Raw genomic sequence first — 19,827 nt, 5'->3', positions numbered from 1 at the left:
CAACAGAGAAGTGTCGGAGTACTTTAGGTTGTACCGAGGGACCAGGCAGGGCTGCCCGCTCTCCCCGCTGCTGTTTGCGCTGGCCATAGAGCCGCTGGCGATGGCGCTGAGAGCCGCAGAGGTTTGGAAGGGGATGGTGAGGGGCGGGGTTGAACACAGGGTTTCTCTTTATGCAGACGACCTGCTCCTGTACGTGTCGGACCCAGTGGCCGGGATGGGAACTATACTGGGAATGCTGAGGGAGTTCGGCCAGTTCTCAGGATACAAATTAAATACGGTCAAGAGTGAAATGTTTGTGGTCCAGGCAAGGGGCCAGGAGAATAGATTGAGAGGGCTACCGTTTAGGCTGGTTGAGGAAAATTTCCGGTATTTGGGAATCCAGGTGGCACGAGACTGGGGCAGGCTGCATAAGTTAAATTTGGCCAGGGTGGTGGAGCAAATGAAGGGAGAGTTTCGGAGATGGGATGCACTCCCGCTGTCGCTGGCAGGGAGGGTGCAGACTGTAAAGATGACAATCCTCCCTCGATTTTTGTTTATTTTTCAGTGCCTCCCGATCTTTATCCCACAGTCCTTCTTCAAAAGAGTTAACGGGCTGATCATGAGCTTTGTCTGGGCGGGAAAGTCTCCGCGGGTAAAGAAGGCGATGTTGGAGAGGAACCGCAGCGAGGGAGGGCTGGCTTTGCCGAGTCTGGTCAATTATTACTGGGCGGCCAACATCGCTATGATAAGGAAGTGGATGGTGGGTACGGGGTCTATTTGGGAGCGGGTGGAGGCGGCTTCGTGCAGGGGCTCCAGTTTGGAAGCCCTGGTCACGGCTCCTCTACCGCTGCCGCCGGCCAAGTACACCACCAGCCCGGTAGTGGTGGCGACCCTGCGGATATGGGGCCAGTGGAGGAGGCATGTGGGGGAGATGGGGGCGTCTGTCTGGGCGCCAATCTGCGACAACCATCGGTTTGCCCCCGGCAGTATGGATGGGGGGTTCTGAGTATGGCGGCGAGCAGGGGCGGGAAGGGTGGGTGATATGTTCCTGGAAGGGAGCTTCGCGAGTTTGAGGAGCTTGGAGGAGAAATTTGGGGTGGTAAGGGGAAATGATTTTAGATACCTACAGTTGCGGGACTTTGTTCGTAGACAGGTCCCATCTTTCTCGCGCCTCCCGCCAATGGGGATCCTAGACAGAATAGTCTCTGGGAGGGATGAAGGGGAGGGTAGAGTCTCGGGTATTTATAAGGTGCTCATGAGGGAGGAAGGGTCCCAGACAGAGGAACTGAAACTTAAATGGGAGGAGGAGCTAGGCGGGGAAATGGAGGATGGGCTGTGGGCAGAGGCCCTGAGTAGGGTAAACTCGACCGCGACATGTGCTAGGCTCGGGCTGATCCAATTTAAGGTCGTTCACCGGGCCCATATGACGGTGGCTCGGATGAGCAAATTTTTCGGGATAGAGGACAAATGCGCTAGGTGCGCGGGAGGACCAGCGAACCATGTTCACATGTTTTGGGCATGCCCTAAGCTGAGGGGGTACTGGGAGGGATTTGCGGGGGTCATGTCCCAGGTGCTAAAAGCAAGGGTGGTGATGAGCCCAGGGGTGGCAATTTTTGGGGTTTCGGAAGACCCGGGCGTCCAGGGGGAGAAAGAGGCCGATGTGCTGGCCTTTGCTTCCCTGATAGCCCGGCGACGAATATTATTGGCGTGGAGGGACTCAAAGCCCCCGAAGACGGAGTGGTGGCTTGCGGACATGTCGAGTTTCCTGGGGATGGAAAAAATCAAGTTCGCCTTGAGGGGTTCTGTGCAGGGGTTCACCCGGAGGTGGCAACCATTTATTGACTTATTTGCGGGAGAGTGAGCGTCAGCAGGGGGGGGGGGGGGGGGGGGGGGGTAGAGTAGAGTAGGAGGGAAAATATGGCGGGTAGTACCAGTGGGAGGGGAGCGGGCTTGTGCAATATGTTACGGTGGAAGTATTGAAAGTACGTGGATGTTTGCACATTTTTTGCCTTTTTTGCTTCCTTTCTGATGATGTCTGTAACTGTTTATAAAGCCAAAAACTACCTCAATAAAATTGTTTATTAAAAAAAAAAAAATTGCCTTCATGAAAGACTATTGTTCAGACATAATTGATTAACCATAAAGTAGTTTGGGACATTCTAAAAGTACAAATTGTCTACTCAATTGCTTGTGAAGTACTTTGGCCTTGATGAGAATATGAAGGGTACCGTACAAGTATAAATCCTTGCTTTCTTCGCAGTTTCCTGACTGAAATATAAAGGCAAACCTCAGCAGGTTATGTCTCACGTACATCTTTTTAGTCAGGAGCAAAGTTTTAAATGCTATCTCGTCCTGGTAACCGTTGTAATAAATGTCCTCCTTCCTTTTTTTACTACATGAGGCTTTTCATCCATGTGGACATGTATTGCAGTGCACCAACACTTACCTCAATCACCAAAACATTCTCAAAGAACTGTGAGCTAGGGCAAACTTTAGTGTTATCCATTCTTTGATTGGTTGTTTAATGTGGCTGGAGTTTTAGTTAAATGTTCCTATTCAACTTAACTTTAAAAATAATATCAAATTGAGCAGAATATATAATATGGGAAAGAATGAAGAAGCAGTAAGGTGTAGTCATACAACCTAACATTTCATGGTATTATTATACACTTACATGCGGATATAAACATTAGATAATTCGGACTACAAAGGAAAGTCAGATTGAACTTTTTCAACCAAAGGGTAACAGAGTAGTTTGATAGGTTTCTAGTATTGAAGCAGACTATATAAAAATATGGTCAAGTGACTGGGTGTAGTTCTGAAGAGGAATAGGCTGAGGACCATGATAAGAAGGCTATTAGGTAAACCTGATCTGCAAAAAGGAGGCTTGGTTCTTTAGAGGTTAATGGATTTTTAAAAATTCATACAATGTGGGCATTTCTGGCTGGGCCAGCATTTATTGCCTATTCTAATTTACCTTGAACTGAGTGGCATTTTAGAATCACGGTGTGGGCCAGACAAGAATGGCAGATTTCCTTCCCTAAAGGTGAACCGGGTTTTTTACAAAATTAGCAATGTTTTATGGTCACCATTAGACTCTTAATTTCAGATTTTAAAAAAATAATTCACTTTCACCATCGTGGTAGGATTTGAACCCATGTCCCCAGGGCATTATCTGAGATCTTGTGGTAACTGGTCCATGACAATACTACTATACCACTGCCTCCCTGGTCCATATGATTGGTATGATTTTCTAACATAGAAACATAGCAAATTGGTGCAGGAGTAGGCCATTTGGCCCTTGGAGCCTGCACCACTATTCAATATGATCATGGATAGACTGGCCTTGGTGAGGTTAATATGAGATCTAAAAAGTCTATTGATCTCAGTCTTAAACGTACTCAACTATGGAGCATCCACAACCCTCTGGGGTATACAATTCCAAAGAATTTGAATACGATTCACCAAAGATTGAAGCTGATAGAAATTGACCAGCAATTTCACCAATGTCTTAGTTTCTCAATAATTAATTAATTAATAATTAATTAATTCCTTCTTTCTTTCTCCCCCCCCTCTCTCTCACTCATGCACACAGATGCCATTTCACTTACAGAATTAAAATTTGGCAAGCCAAATTAAATAAGCACTATCCCTTGTAGTGGCTCATTTGGTAGCACACTATTTTCTGAATCGCTACATTCCAGGTTCAAGTCCCATTCTAGGGCATAAGCATCAAAAATCAAGGTTGGCACTCCAGTTTAGTCATGAGGGAGCATTGCATATTAAACCGAGGGCCCATCTGTCTGCTTGTTTGGATGTTATATCCCATCGCACAATTTTGAATAGGAATAGGGGAGGTATTCCCACTGTGTTTGCCAATATTTATCCCTCAATCAACATTACAGAAACAACATAAATTTTCCAAGTGCCTAAAATTAAAACTGAGAGGTATTCATCAACTGCTAAGTCCTGTAGCTGCATTTTTGTACACTCTACCTCTACAGTGTGGTTCTTGCTACCACATGGGAGTGTTGAAGCAGATAGCACAGATACATTAAAGGGGAGGCTAGATTAGTACATGAGTGAGAAAAGAATATGTGGAGAGGTGCAGGAGAAGTAAAGAGAGGGAGAGAAAGTTGGTGTAGAGCATAAACACATTGGGCCCAATGGCCTGCTACTCTGCAGTAGATTTAGCGCAGTTCTATGTTATTTTGGACTTAGTAGCTTGTCTTCTCCATTTCCACCCTTGAGGGCAGGCTGGCAGTCTCTCCTCCCCCCCCCCCCCCCCCCCCCTCCCCCCCAACCTCTGAGCCCCATTTCTTAAGGCCAACCTTGTTTAACCTCTTTCAGAGTGATGTTTAATTCCCTTGGCAATTAACAATCCATTCTAAAACCTGAATGTCTCAGCTTCAACAATTGCGAAAGGAGATTTTAATGTCTCCCCTCTCTCCGAGCCCTGATTCAGAGAGTGAACACAGATGAACTTACCGGCCATCCCCATTGACTTCAAATTTCTTTGCCAGCATTTCACACTCGTATTGATTCAGATTCATACACAGCTCTGTCAAGATATCTTTGAACTCTTCTTTGCTCACGAAGCCAGTGCAGTAAGGGTCAAGCTCCTGAAATTCTTTCCTAAGGTCGTCCCACAAGTAGTCCACCTGCGGGTTGCGTAAATCAACAATGTCAACTTGGCTTAGCTACATTGAATTATACAGAGGGTACTTGTAAAACATTATGCAAATTTAAACTTGATAAAAACAAATTGTAAGCATAATTCATCGGTTACATAGAAACTTGGGAGCAAGGGCCCTTCGAGCCAGCTCTGCCATTCAATATGATCAGGGTGATCCTTGATCTCAATGCCACATTTTAAAATAAGACAGTTCAAATGACAAGGATTCAACATAACTACCATCTTTAGTGGTTCAAAGTTCAGAGTTCCCACTAGTTCAGCCGCTCTCATCATTTTTCTTTTCAAGGGGCAAGTTAGCGTGGCCAATCCACCTATCCTGCACATCTCTGGGTTGTGGGGGTGAGGCCCATGCAAACTACTGTCATTATTTTCAATTAGTTTCAACATCATTAACAACATCAACATTAAAATTCCATTACGCATTCTGCTTTTGTATGTCGTTTATAGTTCATTTCTACCATGGGGCACATTCAAAGTTAATAAAGTTTAAAATTACAAAAGGACTTTTTTAGCACTCTATCTATCTGGAAACTGAAGAAAGATGGAGCATGCAATTGAATTGAAGGCTGAGATCCTCACTTTGGCTCGAACGCTGTCTACCAGGATGTCGGATGCACAGTTGAGGTTTTTCGAGCGCATTCGGAAATCGCAGTCTCCCTTCTTCGGAGGGTTGATTTTGGCATTGGGGAAACAGGCGGATTTAGCGGAGTAGCCAAAATGTCTCACAAACTCCAGGAAATCCAACGTCTTATCTTGGTTGGTGATCAGCGTTTGCCAAAGCCTGCGAATCTCGCCACGCGTTACTTCTGGGCAAATGTCAAACCTGGTAGGGCACAGGGGAGGAAATAACAGTCAGTCAGATCGACCCCGTCGGATTAAGAGCAGTAACATTACGCTAAATGATCAGCAAACTCTGCATGGTTCTTTAATGTCACCCTATTATTGCTGGAGGGATTAATACCTCCTTCTTGCCATCCGCCTTTCCTCCTCAGATGCACCATCAAGTAAACGCAAAATACTGCAGATTCTGGAAATCTGAAATAAAAACTGAAAATGCTGGATAAGCTCAGCAGGTCCGGCAGCATCTGTGGTGAGAGAAACAGAGTTAATGTTTCAAGTCCTGATGGCCCTTCTTCAGAAGTCGGGCGAAATGGTAACCGTTTCTCTCTCCACAGATGCTGCCAGACCGGCTGAGCTTATCCAGCATATTCTGTTCATATTGTGCCATCAAGTTACCGTTTCAGAAGTCGATACATAGTTTCATGGTTCAGCCGCCTTGAATTAATTTCATCCAGCTCTTCAAATTCTTTCTCAACCTCTTGATACTGGTTATATAACAGGGTTTTAATAATCTGGAAGAGCTGTGCAGGGGAAAAGAAATCAGAGAGTTAAGCTATCTAGCCAAGCTGCACTTTTTGTATTTGTAAAATACCGGCCTGGGTAATATTCCTGAGTACGCGCCAGTCTAGTATTATATCAGTAACAGTAAGAAGTCTTACAACACCAGGTTAAAGTCCAACAGGTTTGTTTCAAGTAACGGTTCATATCAGTAACAGTAAAGGGATACTGGTAAGGTTTATTTTCATAGCTGAGGGTTCATTATCAAATGCAAGGCAAATTTTGGACCTGTCAGCACACAAATTAGGAGCAGGTGTTGGCCACTCGGCCCCTCGAACCTGTCCCGCCATTCAATAAGATTATGGCTGATCTGATTGTAACCTCTTTTTTTTTTAAATAATTTTTATTGAATTTTTCAAAATACAAACATTTTAACCCCCCCTACATTTACATTTAAATTATAACACAACAAAGTCAAACCCCCCTACTTAACAAGAAAAAGAAAAAGAATCCCCCCCCCCCCTACCCGCGCGTCCCCCCCCCCCCCCCGCCGGCGAACCGACAGTCAGACCAACTTATCATTTCTAGCAGCGTCCTCGGGCAGGCCTTGCCCGTGCCACCGCCGCTACCGTACTTCCTTCGTCGTTGTCCCCCCTCCCCCCCCCCCCTCCCCCCCTCCCGCCCTCCCCTCCCCTCCCGGGTTGCTGCTGTCATGGCCTCAGTTTCTATCTCTGATCCAAGAGGTCTAGGAAGGGTTGCCATCGCCTGGAAAACCCCTGCACCGACCCTCTCAGGGCGAATTTGATCCTTTCCAATTGGATGAAGTTTGCCATGTCGTTTAACCAGGTGTTAACACTCGGAGGCCTTTCGTCCCTCCACTGAATCAGGATCCTCCTCCGAGCCACCAAGGACGCAAAGGCTAATATTCCAGCCTCCCTCGCCTCCTGTACCCCCGGTTCCACCCCAACCCCGAAGATCGCAAGTCCCCATCCTGGCTTGACCCTGGACCCCACCACTCTCGACACCGTCCCTGCCACCCCCTTCCAGAACTCCTCCAGTGCCGGACATGCCCAAAACATATGTGCATGATTCGCAGGGCTTCCCGAACATCTAATACACCTGTCTTCACCCCCGAAAAACCGACTCATCCTTGTCCCCGTCATGTGGGCTCTATGCAGTACCTTAAATTGAATGAGACTTAGTCTCGCACATGACGACGACGAGTTAACCCTCTCCAGGGCGTCTGCCCATGTCCCGTCCTCTATCTGTTCCCCCAGCTCTAACTCCCACTTATCTTTCAGCTCCTCTACTGGTACCTCCTCCACCTCCTGCATAATCTTATAGATGTCCGAGATCTTCCCCTCCCCGACCCAGACCCCTGATAGCACCCTATCACTCACCCCCCTGTCGGGGAGCGCGGGGAACCCCGCTACCTGTCGTCTGGCAAATGCCTTCACTTGGAGGTACCTGAACGTGTTCCCCGGGGGGAGCCCAAATTTCTCCTCCAGCTCTCCCAGGCTCGCAAACCTCCCCTCTATAAACAAGTCCCTCAGTTGTCTAATACCCGCCCTCTGCCAGCTCTGGAATCCCCCTCCTGTGTTTCCCGGCGCAAATCTGTGGTTCCCTCTTAGTGGTGCCCCTATCAGACCTCCCACTTCCCCCCTGTGTCGCCTCCACTGCCCCCAGATCTTGAGGGTGGCCGCCACCACCGGGCTCGTGGTATACCTCGTGGGAGGGAGCGGCCATGGTGCCGTTACCAGTGCCCCTAAGCTTATGTTGCCGCAGGACGCCCTCTCCATGCGCTTCCAGGCTGCCCCCTCCCCTTCCATCATCCACTTTCGTACCATCGATGTATTTGCCGCCCAGTAATATCCTGAAAGGTTGGGTAACGCCAGCCCTCCACTATCCCTACTCCACTCCAAAAAGACCCTTCTAACTCTCGGGGTGCCATGCGCCCACACATACCCCATGATACTACTCGTTACCTTCTTGAAAAAGGCCCTGGGGAGGAAGATGGGCAGACACTGGAACAAAAACAAGAACCTCGGGAGGACCGTCATTTTAACTGACTGCACCCTCCCTGCTAGCGACAGCGGCACCATGTCCCACCTCTTAAACTCCTCCTCCATCTGCTCCACCAGTCTGGAAAAGTTCAACTTGTGTAGGGTCCCCCAGTTCTTTGCCACCTGCACCCCCAAATACCTAAAACTTTTAACTGCTCTTTTGAAGGGGAGCCTCCCAATTCCCTCCCCTTGGTCTCCCGGGTGTATTACAAAGACCTCACTTTTCCCCAGATTTAATTTATATCCCGAAAAGTCCCCGAACTCCGCTAGTATCCCCATTACCTCCGGCATTCCCCCCTCCGGGTCTGCCACATACAACAACAAATCATCCGCATAGAGCGAGACCCGATGTTCCTCCCCTCCCCTTGTCAGTCCTCTCCACCCCCCTGAACCCCTCAGTGCCATCGCCAACGGCTCAATCGCTAATGCAAAGAGTAAGGGAGATAGGGGACATCCCTGCCTAGTACCTCGATGGAGCCCAAAATATTCTGACCTCCTCCCGTTTGTTACCACACTTGCCATCGGAGCTGAATAGAGCAGTTTTACCCACTTGATAAATCCCTCCCCAAACCCAAACCTTTCCAACGTCTCCCACAAGTATTCCCACTCCACCCTGTCAAATGCCTTCTCCGCGTCCAGCGCTACCACTATCTCCGCCTCCCCTTCCACTGCTGGCATCATAATCACATTTAACAATCTCCGGACATTTGTGTTAAGTTGGCGTCCCTTCACGAACCCCGTCTGGTCTTCATGGACTACCCCTGGCACACAGTCCTCTATCCTGGTTGCCAGGACCTTTGCTAACAGCTTGGCATCTACATTTAAGAGGGAGATAGGCCTGTAGGACCCGCACTGGACCGGGTCCTTGTCCCGCTTCAAAATCAAGGAGATCAGGGCCTGCGACATTGTTGGAGGCAGAACCCCCCCCTCGCGCGCCTCATTGAAGGCTCGCACCAGCACTGGACCCACCAAGTCCACAAATTTCCTGTAAAACTCCACCGGGAACCCATCCGGCCCCGGCGCCTTCCCCGCCTGCATCTGGCCTATCCCTTTAATTAGCTCCTGCAGCTCTATCGGCGCCCCCAACCCTTCCACCAGCTCCTCCTGTACCTTTGGGAACCCCAATTTGTCGAGAAAGTTCTTCATTCCCCCTCTCCTCTTCGGCGGTTCAGACCTATACAATTCCCTATAGAAGTCCCTAAAGACCCTATTCACCTCTTGCCCCTTCTGCACTACATCCCCACCCCTCTCTCTCACTCCCCCAATCTCTCTGGCTGCATCTCGCTTACGAAGCTGGTGTGCCAGCATCCTGCTCGCCTTTTCCCCGTACTCATACGCCGCACCCTGCGCCCTTCTCCACTGCATTTCCGCCTTCCTAGTGGTCAGTAGGTCGAACCTGGCCTGCAAGCTACGCCGCTCCCTTAATAGCCCCTCCTCTGGCGCCGCCGCATATTTCCTATCTACTTCTAGGAGCTCCCCCACCAGCCTCTCCCTTTCCTGCCTCTCCTTCCTCTCTCTGTGTGCCCTTATGGAGATCAGCTCTCCTCTAATCACTGCTTTCAAGGCCTCCCAGACCGTCCCCACCTGCACCTCACCTGTGTCATTCGTACCCAGATAGTTCTCAATGCCCGTTCTCACCCTTCTGCACACCTCTTCGTCCGCCAACAGCCCTACATCCAGGCGCCACAACGGGCGTTGGTCCCGCGCCTCCCCCATGTCCACGTCCACCCAATGTGGTGCATGGTCCGATATCGCAATGGCCGAGTACTCCGTGTCCTGCACTCTCGGTATCAGCCCCCTGTTCAATACGAAAAAATCGATCCTAGAGTACACTCTGTGGACGTGGGAGAAAAAGGAATACTCCCTCGCCCTAGGCCTACCAAATCTCCATGGGTCTACCCCTCCCATCTGCTCCATGAACCCCCTTAACACCTCTGCCGCTGCCGGCCTCCTATTCGTCCTGGAACTCGATCTATCCAGCCCAGGGTCTAACACCGTATTAAAGTCCCCTCCCATGATCAGGTCCCCTGCCTCCAGTCCCGGGATGAGGCCCAGCAGGCGCCTCATAAAACCCGCGTCGTCCCAGTTCGGGGCATACACATTTACCAGTACCACACTCTCTCCCTGCAGCCTACCCCTCACCATCACGTACCTGCCCTCCTTGTCTGCCACCACCTCTGCCGCCACAAACGACACTCTCTTTCCCACCAAAATCGCCACCCCCCGGTTCTTGATATCCAAGCCTGAGTGGAACACCTGTCCCACCCACCCCCTTCTCAGGCGGACCTGATCTGCTACCCTCAAATGAGTCTCCTGCAGCATTGCTACATCAGCCTTCAGTCCCTTCAGGTGTGAGAAGACCCTTGATCTTTTGACCGGCCCATTCAGCCCCCTTACGTTCCACGTGATCAATCGGGTCGCAGAGCGACCCGTCCCTACTCCCTGTCGATTAGCCATGTCTTGTCCCTTGCTCGCCCCGGGTCATCCCTTCCTTTCTGACCCGCTTCCCATAGCGATGGCCCCCCCCCCCCCCAACCCCCCCCGGCTCTCCCCTTCTCGTCCCTGGTCTTTCTAGCAGCAACCCGGTGTCCCCCCCCAGTCCCCCCCCCCCCCTTCCCCCCCCCCCCCCCCCCCTGGCTAGGACCCCTCCTAGCCGCGATGTACCCCACATCGTACTCCCGAGAGTCAGCTGGTCTCCGCTGACCCGGCTGCTCCTGCCACATTCCGACTCCTCCCGGTTCACCCCATCTGCGCCCGTGAAAGATCCCCTTAACACCCCCGAGAAAGACCCGCATAATCAACCCGCTCCCCCCCGTCCCGTCTCCCCAACTTAACGATATAAATACAAATACCCAATGGCAACTAAATACATAAATACTTAACTACATACTTAAATAACAAAATAATTAACTAACTATCAACTAACAGTGTGCCCAACCATCACCCTCCATCAAACAGTATAATAACCGCAGATAACCATAACCCGAAAAGAAAAAAAAAGAACCAAAAAACCCCCCCAAGCACCCAAAGAAAAAGGGTAAGAGGGGTAAATAACTAAGGGAAATTGGAAACGGGAAAAAACACCCCATAAGAAGCCAACGACCCACCATAGAGATTTCAACAGTACAAATATACAGAAACACCCACCAACTCGAAACCTTCAAAATATTCAGAAAAGTCAACCGTTCGAGAAAAAACACCCCAAACACTCCACGAAACTGTTACCCAGTTCCGACCTGGCCTGAAAAAGAAAAGGGCCACTTGCACAATCAAGAGTCCCCCGGCGGCTACGACCGCCGGTGCTCCCAGGTTTTAGTTCGTGTCCAACTTTTCCTCTTGTACAAAGGTCCAGGCCTCCTCTGGGGACTCGAAATAATGATGTTGGTCCTTGTAGGTGACCCACAAGCGCGCCGGTTGCAACATTCCAAATTTGATCTTTTTCGCGTGTAGCACCGCCTTTGTCCGGTTGTACCGGGCCCGCCGCTTTGCCACCTCCGCACTCCAGTCCTGGTACACCCTTACCGTCGAGTTCTGCCACTTGCTGCTTTTCTCCCTTTTAGCCCACCTCAGGACTTTCTCTCGATCACTTAGCCGCTGGAACCGCACCAGCACCGCCCTCGGGGGCTCGTTTGCCCTAGGCCTCCTGGCCATGACCCGGTATGCCTCTTCCAATTCCAGGGGCGCCGGACCGGCCCCTTCCCCCATCAGGGAGCTCAACATCTCCGCCACATATCCCGGGAGATCCGACCCCTCCAGGCCTTCTTCCAGGCCCAGGATCCTCAAATTTTTCCTCCTCATCCGAGTGTCCAGCTCCTCGAAGCGGCTCTGCCACTTCATGTGGAGTGCCTCGTGCACCTCCACCTTTGCCCCGATGACTGTGGCCTCCTCCTCCCTCGCGGCCATCTCCTGCTGCAGATCTTTAATCGACGCCTCTTGGATCGCCTGGGCTCCCACCAACCTGGTGGCCGTCGCGTTCATGGACTCTAAGAGTTCCACTTTCATCTCCGTGAAAAAACGGAGGAGAGCGGCCTGCTGCTCCTCCGCCCATTTCTTCCACTCCTCCGGTGCACCGCCGGCCGCCATTTTGATTTTCTTCCCCCGCTTTTTTTGGGGAGCTGCTGCCGTTTTTCTTGCCGCTCCACTCCGGGTACCGACCATAAAATCGGTCTAGTTCTCCTCAGGGGACCTTCCCCCACCGGGATTCGTTTTTTCAGCGCCGTTGGGGCCCTCCAATTGGCCCAAAAACACCTTTGTTGCAGGAGCTTCCAAATGTGCGGCTTAGCTAGTCATAGCCGCAACCGGAAGTCTCTGATTGTAACCTCAACCCCACATTCCTGTCTACCCCCGATAACCTTTCACCCTCCTGTTCGTCAACAATATGTCCAACTCTGCCGTAAAAATATTTAAAGACTCTTCTTCCAATCGCCTTTTAAGGAAGAGTTCCAGAGATTCACAACCCTCTGGGAGAGAAAAAAAGTCATCCTCTGTTTCAAATAAGCGATCCCTCATTTTTAAACAGTGAGCCCCCAGTTCTAGATTCTCCCACAAGAGGAGACCTCCTCCTCACATCCACCCTGTCAGTACCCCTCAGGATCTTATATGTTTCAATCAAGTCATCTCTTATTCGTCAATGGATACAAGCCTCGCCTGTCCAAGCTTCCCTCATTAGACATTCCGCCCATTCCTGATATTAGTCTAGCAAACCTTCTCTGAACTGCTTCCACTGCATTTACATTTTTCCTGTCTGTGCGGAGTCTGCATGTCCTCCCCGTGTGTGCGTGGGTTTCCTCCGGGTGCTCCGGTTTCCTCCCACAGTCCAAAGATGTGCGGGTTAGGTGGATTGGCCATGCTAAATTGCCCGTAGTGTCCTTAAAAGTAAGGTTAAGGGGGGGGTTGTTGGGTTACGGGTATAGGGTGGATACGTGGGTTTGAGTAGGGTGATCATTGCTCGGCACAACATCGAGGGCCGAAGGGCCTGTTCTGTGCTGTACTGTTCTATGTTCTATGTTCTAAGGAGACCAATATGGTACACAATACTCCAGATGGGGAGATGGGGTCTCACCAATGCCCTGTTCAATTGAAGCATAACCTCCCAACTTTTGTCAACAATTCTTCTCACAGCACACGTTCTATTCACTTTCCTAATTACCAGCATACTAGCATTTTGTGATTCATGCACGAGGACACCCAGGGCCCTCTGAATCTCAGGCCTCTGCAATCTGATATGGGCCTCTGATATGGGCCAAAGGCAGGTATATGGAGCTAGGCCACAGAACAGCCATGATCTTATTAAGTGGCAGATAGGCTCGAGTAGCTGAATGACGTAATCCTGTTCCTATGTTCTTAATCTCTTACCATTGGAATAGTAAGCTTTTTTTTTATTCTTCATGCCGTTATTGAGAATTTCTGAAACATTATTTGCCCTATTCATTGTACTAATGGTTGGACAGGCACATTATTACAAATCAAGATTAATTAAACTCTCAATTCACATGTTATTTGCTTCTAAAACTGGCAATAAAGTCTTACTATATAGGGGCTGGTTTAGCTCACTGAGCTAAATCGCTGGCTTTTAAAGCAGACCAAGCAGGCCAGCAGCACGGTTCGATTCCCGTACCAGCCTCCCCAGACAGGCGCCGGAATGTGGCGACTAGGGGCTTTTCACAGTAACTTCATTGAAGCCTACTCGTGACAATAAGCGATTTTCATTTCATTTTCATTACTAAAGGTTGATATGTAAATAATAGACACATTGCGCAGACTCTTATCGCCTTTGGTTTTAACAAAAGGGCCATGACCATTTCTGAGTCCCAACTCCATAGTTTCTGAGGGTCAACTGTTCATGCGATGCTGTGGAACCGGCCAATTAACAGGCTGCCTCTGGGATGCCTGTCCAATGGAGGATGGCAGGCGGGATTCCCAATGACACACTTGAGGCTCTGGGAGGCAGCCTGCCTCAGCAGGACAGCTGGGTGCTGCCGCTGTGGGTGAGTGACTGCGAGGGAACCTCAAGGCGGAAGTGCTCTCTGCATGCTATTGAATTGTTAAAACTAAAATGTGGTCACAGCTACCAGGCCATCATTAAGGAGGGTGAGCCCCTCCAAAAGGATGGCCTGTGGCCACAGCTGTGGTCTGCACTGTGACTCCAGGCTGGACGCTAGGGGCATCTGCAGTCACCTACTGGACTTTGGCTTCACCAGGGGGTCCTCTCCAGCACTGGTAATATCCCAGGCTCCGGTGCATCACCAAATGGACCCACGTAAGCGTTTAATTTGTGATAATTAGGTACCTGCTGCCTGGGCAGCTAGCTGGTCCCAGTATGACCCTGCCATTGACAAGATAGTGTTGTGTAGACAACCCAGCGGCACTTTTCTAAAACTACCTACCCCCTGCCCCCAGGAAGATTTCATCCTTTGGTTTCATCTTCCATATAAGGTGATATAAAAGCAGCACCTGGTCAGGAGTTCTACCACATCTCCTGTCTTCATCCAGCTGGTTGAAAGATTGTTTCTCATTTAGTCCTGTACGCCTTGTTATCTTCTCATCAAAAAGGCTAGAAGCTCCTTTCCTGTCAAAAGTGGATGTATTCATTATTATTGCAAACATATGAATTAGGAGGAGGAGTATACCTCCCGACCGAAATGATTGTAACCTCAATCCTGCTTACCCCCCGATAACGATTCACCCCCTTTGTTAATCAAGAATCTCTCCAGCTCTGCCTTAAAAATATTCAAAGGTTCTGCTTTCACGTCCTTTGGAGAAAGAGAGTTCCGGAGATTCACCACACTCTGAGGGAAAGCATTTCTCCTATCTCTGTCTTAAATGAGCAACCACTTATTTTAATTTTATTTTAAAACATTTTATTGAAGGCATTTTGAATATACACATAGTAACAAGAATACAAAAGCCAATCCTAGCAACAGGTGACAAACTCCCCCCCCCCCCCCCCCCGCTCCCTGTATCCCCCTCCAACAACAACACTCCCTAATCACACTGCCACCCACCCCCTTTGACAAGAGGGCACATCCTCTCTCCATCCACCCTGTCAATACCCATCAGGATCTTAAAGATTTCCATAAGTCGCCTCTTACTGTTCTAAACTCCAGCGGATACAAACATAACCTGTTCAATCTTTCCACATAAGACAACTCACCCATCCCTGGTATTGGTCTAGAAACCCTTCTCTGAACTGCCTCCAATGCATTTACATTATAAGAGCCCTTTCTGTTGATTCCCTCAGTTCCTATTTCTTTTATTTTGTTGTTATCGTATATGGTACATGGATCGTTAATGGAGACATACCTTTAAGTCAAGCAGAGGAAGTGAGGAACACAAAGTATCAAAATAGTACATTGTGTTGTAGAGTTTTGTAGGGCTGCAGCATGGTGGCACAGTGGTTATCACTGTTGTCTCACAGCGTCAGGGTCCCAGGTTTGATTCCTGGTTTGGGTCACCGTCGGTGCGGAGCCTGCACGTTCTCCCGGTGTCTGCGTGGGTTTCCTCTGGGTGCTCCGGTTTCCTCCCACAAGTCCCAAAAGACATGCTGTCAGGTAATTTGGGCATTCTGAATTCTCCCTCTGTGTACCCAAACAGGTACCAGAATGTGGCGACTAGGGGATTTACACAGTAACTTCATTGCAGAGTTAATGTAAGTTTATTTGTGACAATAAAGATTATTATTATTATTATTTTGGGCTGAAAAATTCAGACTTTGGAGAGGTTTGTTTTGAATGGTTGGCTGCTGGCCAATGGGTTAGCCAGGGACAGTATTCTAACAGAATGCGATTGGTTCCTGTCAGCGGGCTCTTTCAGAGAAAGCCACTGGGCCCTCAAGGTGGAAGCAGCTCTCTCCCTCTGTTCTGCTGCCTACTGTCTGAAGGCAGAAGTTTCTAGACCCTGAAGCAAGGAGTTGCCTCTCTCTCTTTTTTTCTCGAATGCTGGCTACTTGCTATTTCTGTGAATCTGCAGTGAAAACCATTACGAGCTGAAAGAAAAGATAACATCCAACTGAAAGCCTGGACTGAAGGAGAAGCTAATTGGAAGACATCCATCTGAAACAAAGACTCTTATCCTTTTACTGTCATCATTATTTTACACCCCTCTTTCCCCTCTGTGTTTATTTGTCTGTGTGTATGTGCATGTGTATAGAGGGTGGAGCCAAAAGGGGGGAGATAGAGATTAGGGGGGTAATTTATCGACCGTTCACGCCGGTGGGAAATTCCGGTCCCACGTGCGCGCACGGGTTTCACAGCGACAAGGGATGCTGTCACCGAGAAAACCTGTGACAACGGCGGGGTGCCTCCGCTGCCGAAAAACAGGTAGTGGGTTGGTCCGTAAATCCGCACTAAATAATAGTTAACCAGTTGTATTTGTTGCCTATTTAATTATAGTTACTGTTAATAATAAAATTATTTGTGTTTAAATTTACAAACTTGGTGACTAGTTATTGGGCAGCTGAAGATCTCGGGTATTTTAAAATAAAAGTTAATTTCAACCGTGTTGCAACTCCGGGTCAAGTGGGGATAGAATTGACCATGGACTGGGGTACCTTAGATAAAGAGACAAGTAATGGACACAGATATGGCCTCACTAATGCCCTGTACAACTAATAACCTCCCTACTTTTGTCATCAATTCCCCTCACAATAAACGATAGCGTTGTATTACCTTTCCTGATGACTTACTGTACCACTACCTTTTGAGGAATTTATCCTCAACTGCAACAGAATATGGCCTTCTACTGTCTCCTGCCAATGGTGTCCATAGACTCGGATGGGGAACTTCATTATTCATACATGTAGCCCGATGTGTTACTGACTATAGAATACTACTTTGTTTTCCATAACCTGGAGCTAAAATTAAGTGGCCTCCGTAGTTCAAGTGGGGTTAGACGAATGAGGAGAACTGGACCTGAACTGTGGGACGACTGCTGCTCTGAGGGTACGAGGCTTAAAGAGTGAAATTAGAACAGTGTGGAGAGGGAAAGTAGAGTGGGATAGAGGTGAGGTGGAGAGGATGATATAGAGAAAAGAGCACATTTAGAGATTATGGGTAAGGATGAAGCAGAGAAACTTGGAGGTCATGGTGGGTGGTAGAGCAGAGTGCGATATTAAGTCTGAAGAAGAAGGTACAGTAGTGGGTGAGGGTAAAGTAAAGAGGAGGTCGCGTCCTGAGGGAGGTGAGAGGAAAAGCCATCGTGGTTCGGGAAGAGTTGTAGCCAAGCAGGTGAGCAGGAATGCGGAAGGTGGCTGAACTGCTTCAACCAAACATAACTGTAAACAAAAGCAGAATGGATCTGGGGAAGCGATAGCTGAGTTCAGGTGGAGGGGGTAGGCAATAGGAGGGAACAGCAAAGAGAAGAAGTGTAGGATTAAAGAGGGAGATAGGGGGAGGAAAGTGGAGAGAGGTGGGAGGGAAGGAGAGGAAGAAAGCCAAAAAAAAGAGGGGGAGAAGGAGACAGAGAGAAGGAGGATGGGGAGCAAAAGGGAAGGTGTAGGAAGGGCGAAGGTAAACAGGGCAGGGATTGGGGTGCGTGGAGTGGAAATGGAAGGCAGAGAGGGGAATAGGATTGCCAACTCTAGTTACATGACTTTCTGCTCCAACACACTCAAGCCATTCATGCAGAACAGTTTTTCAACACCAATTGGAAATTAAACACTGTTTTGTGTAGCATTGTGGATAGCACAATCGCTTCACAGCTCCAGGGTCCCAGGTTCGATTCCGGCTTGGGTCACTGTCTGTGCGGAGTCCGCACATCCTCCCCGTGTGTGCGTGGGTTTCCTCTGGGTGCTCCGGTTTCCTCCCACAGTCCAAAGATGTGCAGGTTAGGTGGATTGGCCATGATAAAGTGCCCTTAGTGTCCAAAATTGCCCTTAGTGTTGGGTGGGGTTACTGGGTTATGGGTATAGGGTGGAGTTGTCAACCTTGGGTAGGGTGCTCTTTCCAAGAGCCGGTGCAGACTCGATGGGCTGAATGGCCTCCTTCTGCACTGTAAATTCTATGATTACCCAGTTGTATGATTCTTGTCTGTCAAGCAAACAGCACATTTTGCCATCTGCAATCTATATTTTCAACCCCAAAGATGATTTTGTTTTCTCAGGTTGCTCCTAGCAGTGCCTGGGAGATGATTGCTACTTCTTTGAAACTCCAGGACAAACCCAATGGGTTGGCAATCTTTTAGGGGAAGAGCAGAAGGGTGGACAAACAAAGCTGAGTGGAGATTGGGAAACAGCAGAAAGCCCAGAAGATTATAATAAATAAAAATATGGTCTCAAAAATTGGACTGCAAAGAACTGTCAATGAGTTTTAAGAAAACATATATCAGTTGTACCAAATAGTCCATTTCCATATTATAATTTTTACGTTGTTTAATTTAATATGTAATAGCAAGATGATCATTTAAAGAGAACGTTCATTCCTTAAGGATTTAAGGTGCTATGTCTTTTCGTCCGACGTCATTTCGTCCAACGACACTTCGTCCACGTCTTTTCGTCCAACGTCTTTTTGTCCGCCCGTCTTTTGGTCCAACGTCATTTTGTCCGGTGATTTTTTTCGTCAAAGATTTTTTGTGACTTTTTACGTGTTTTTGCTGGATGATTTTTTTTTGTCAGACTTTTTGTAACTTGACTTTTAGTAACTTGCTTAGTAGCACCACTCCACTTTAACTTTTGTACATGGAAATCTTCTCTAATGCACATAATATACAATAAAGGATCTTTATTACCGGCCTCTTTCCTTTAACGAGCCTCGTTAAAGGATAGTTATTATCGTTCTCTCGTTAAAGGATAGTTATTATCGTTCTCTCCCCTTTAACGAGCCTCGTTAAAGGATCCCACAGCGAAAATTGATTTCTTGAGGAATGTTGCTCACAATTTACATCAATTTTAAGTAATTTCGGGAATTCATCAGTAGTAAACTTTTAGATCTTTTTAACTGCATTTTTAGATTTTTTAACTTTTTAACTGCATTTTTAAGCTTGTATTTTACTTGAATTTCATCAATTACTTGCATTTTAGCAATTAAATTCACTTGCTGTATTGTGCCTGCTTTCTATCAATTAAATGCTTTTATACGGAGTTGATTTGCAATTGGTTAATTGGACGAAGTGACGTTGGACCAAAAGACGGGCGGACAAAAAGACGTTGGACGAAAAGACGTGGACGAAGTGTCGTTGGACGAAATGACGTCGGACGAAAAGACGCGACACGGGATTTAAATAGAGATGCAGCTGATGATTAACTAAAATAATTAACAGATCAAAATATTATTTCATGAAATGATTTATTAGAAACATTGCTTGTCACAAGCAAGCTATTAAAAGAGGTAAACTTAATGATTGGATGTTACTTTCATGACTTCCAAAGAAAAGCTCAAGGACTCGAAACCAATGAATCCCCGAGGATGGAGGCTACATATCCGAAAAAACTAAATAAGTCTAAATGGGAGAGCTCTGTGCATATATGCTTTTCAATATATTCGTTCACTGGTTTCGGATGACACTACCAAACTCCTAATTACCTTCAAAGGTGTTGGAGAGCCTTTTCCTAGAATCAATGTAGCCCTTGTGGTTACAATGCTTCCAAGGTGATGGCAGATTTTCACCCAACAACAATGAAGGAATGATGATACATGTCAAGTCAGGATGATACATGGAGAACTATGCACTGGCCACCATTGACAATGCTGTTCCTATCTTTCTTAGGAGTCATAACTAACCCCCACCCCACACAAATGTAAGCACATCCAAATCTCT

General features: G+C 48.1%; 1 protein-coding gene across 1 annotated transcript in view; it reads right to left on the bottom strand.

Annotated features, from left to right (window-relative positions):
• Positions 1-19,827, bottom strand: part of si:ch211-197n1.2 (EF-hand calcium-binding domain-containing protein 6) — a 54,316-nt gene that overhangs the window by 4,734 nt on the left and 29,755 nt on the right. Inside the window, exons 5-8 of the mRNA XM_038805663.1 lie at positions 14,530-14,644; positions 5,912-6,036; positions 5,255-5,498; positions 4,468-4,640 (exon numbers count right to left, since the gene is read on the bottom strand). Coding sequence (XP_038661591.1) covers positions 4,468-4,640; positions 5,255-5,498; positions 5,912-6,036; positions 14,530-14,644 — 657 coding nt within the window. The remainder of the gene's footprint in view (positions 1-4,467; positions 4,641-5,254; positions 5,499-5,911; positions 6,037-14,529; positions 14,645-19,827) is intronic.

This window comes from Scyliorhinus canicula, chromosome 8, assembly GCF_902713615.1.
Source record: "Scyliorhinus canicula chromosome 8, sScyCan1.1, whole genome shotgun sequence".
Taxonomy (NCBI): domain Eukaryota; kingdom Metazoa; phylum Chordata; class Chondrichthyes; order Carcharhiniformes; family Scyliorhinidae; genus Scyliorhinus; species Scyliorhinus canicula.
The sequence above is the reverse complement of the archived record's forward strand: the minus strand, read 5'-3'. Positions and strand labels throughout refer to the sequence as shown.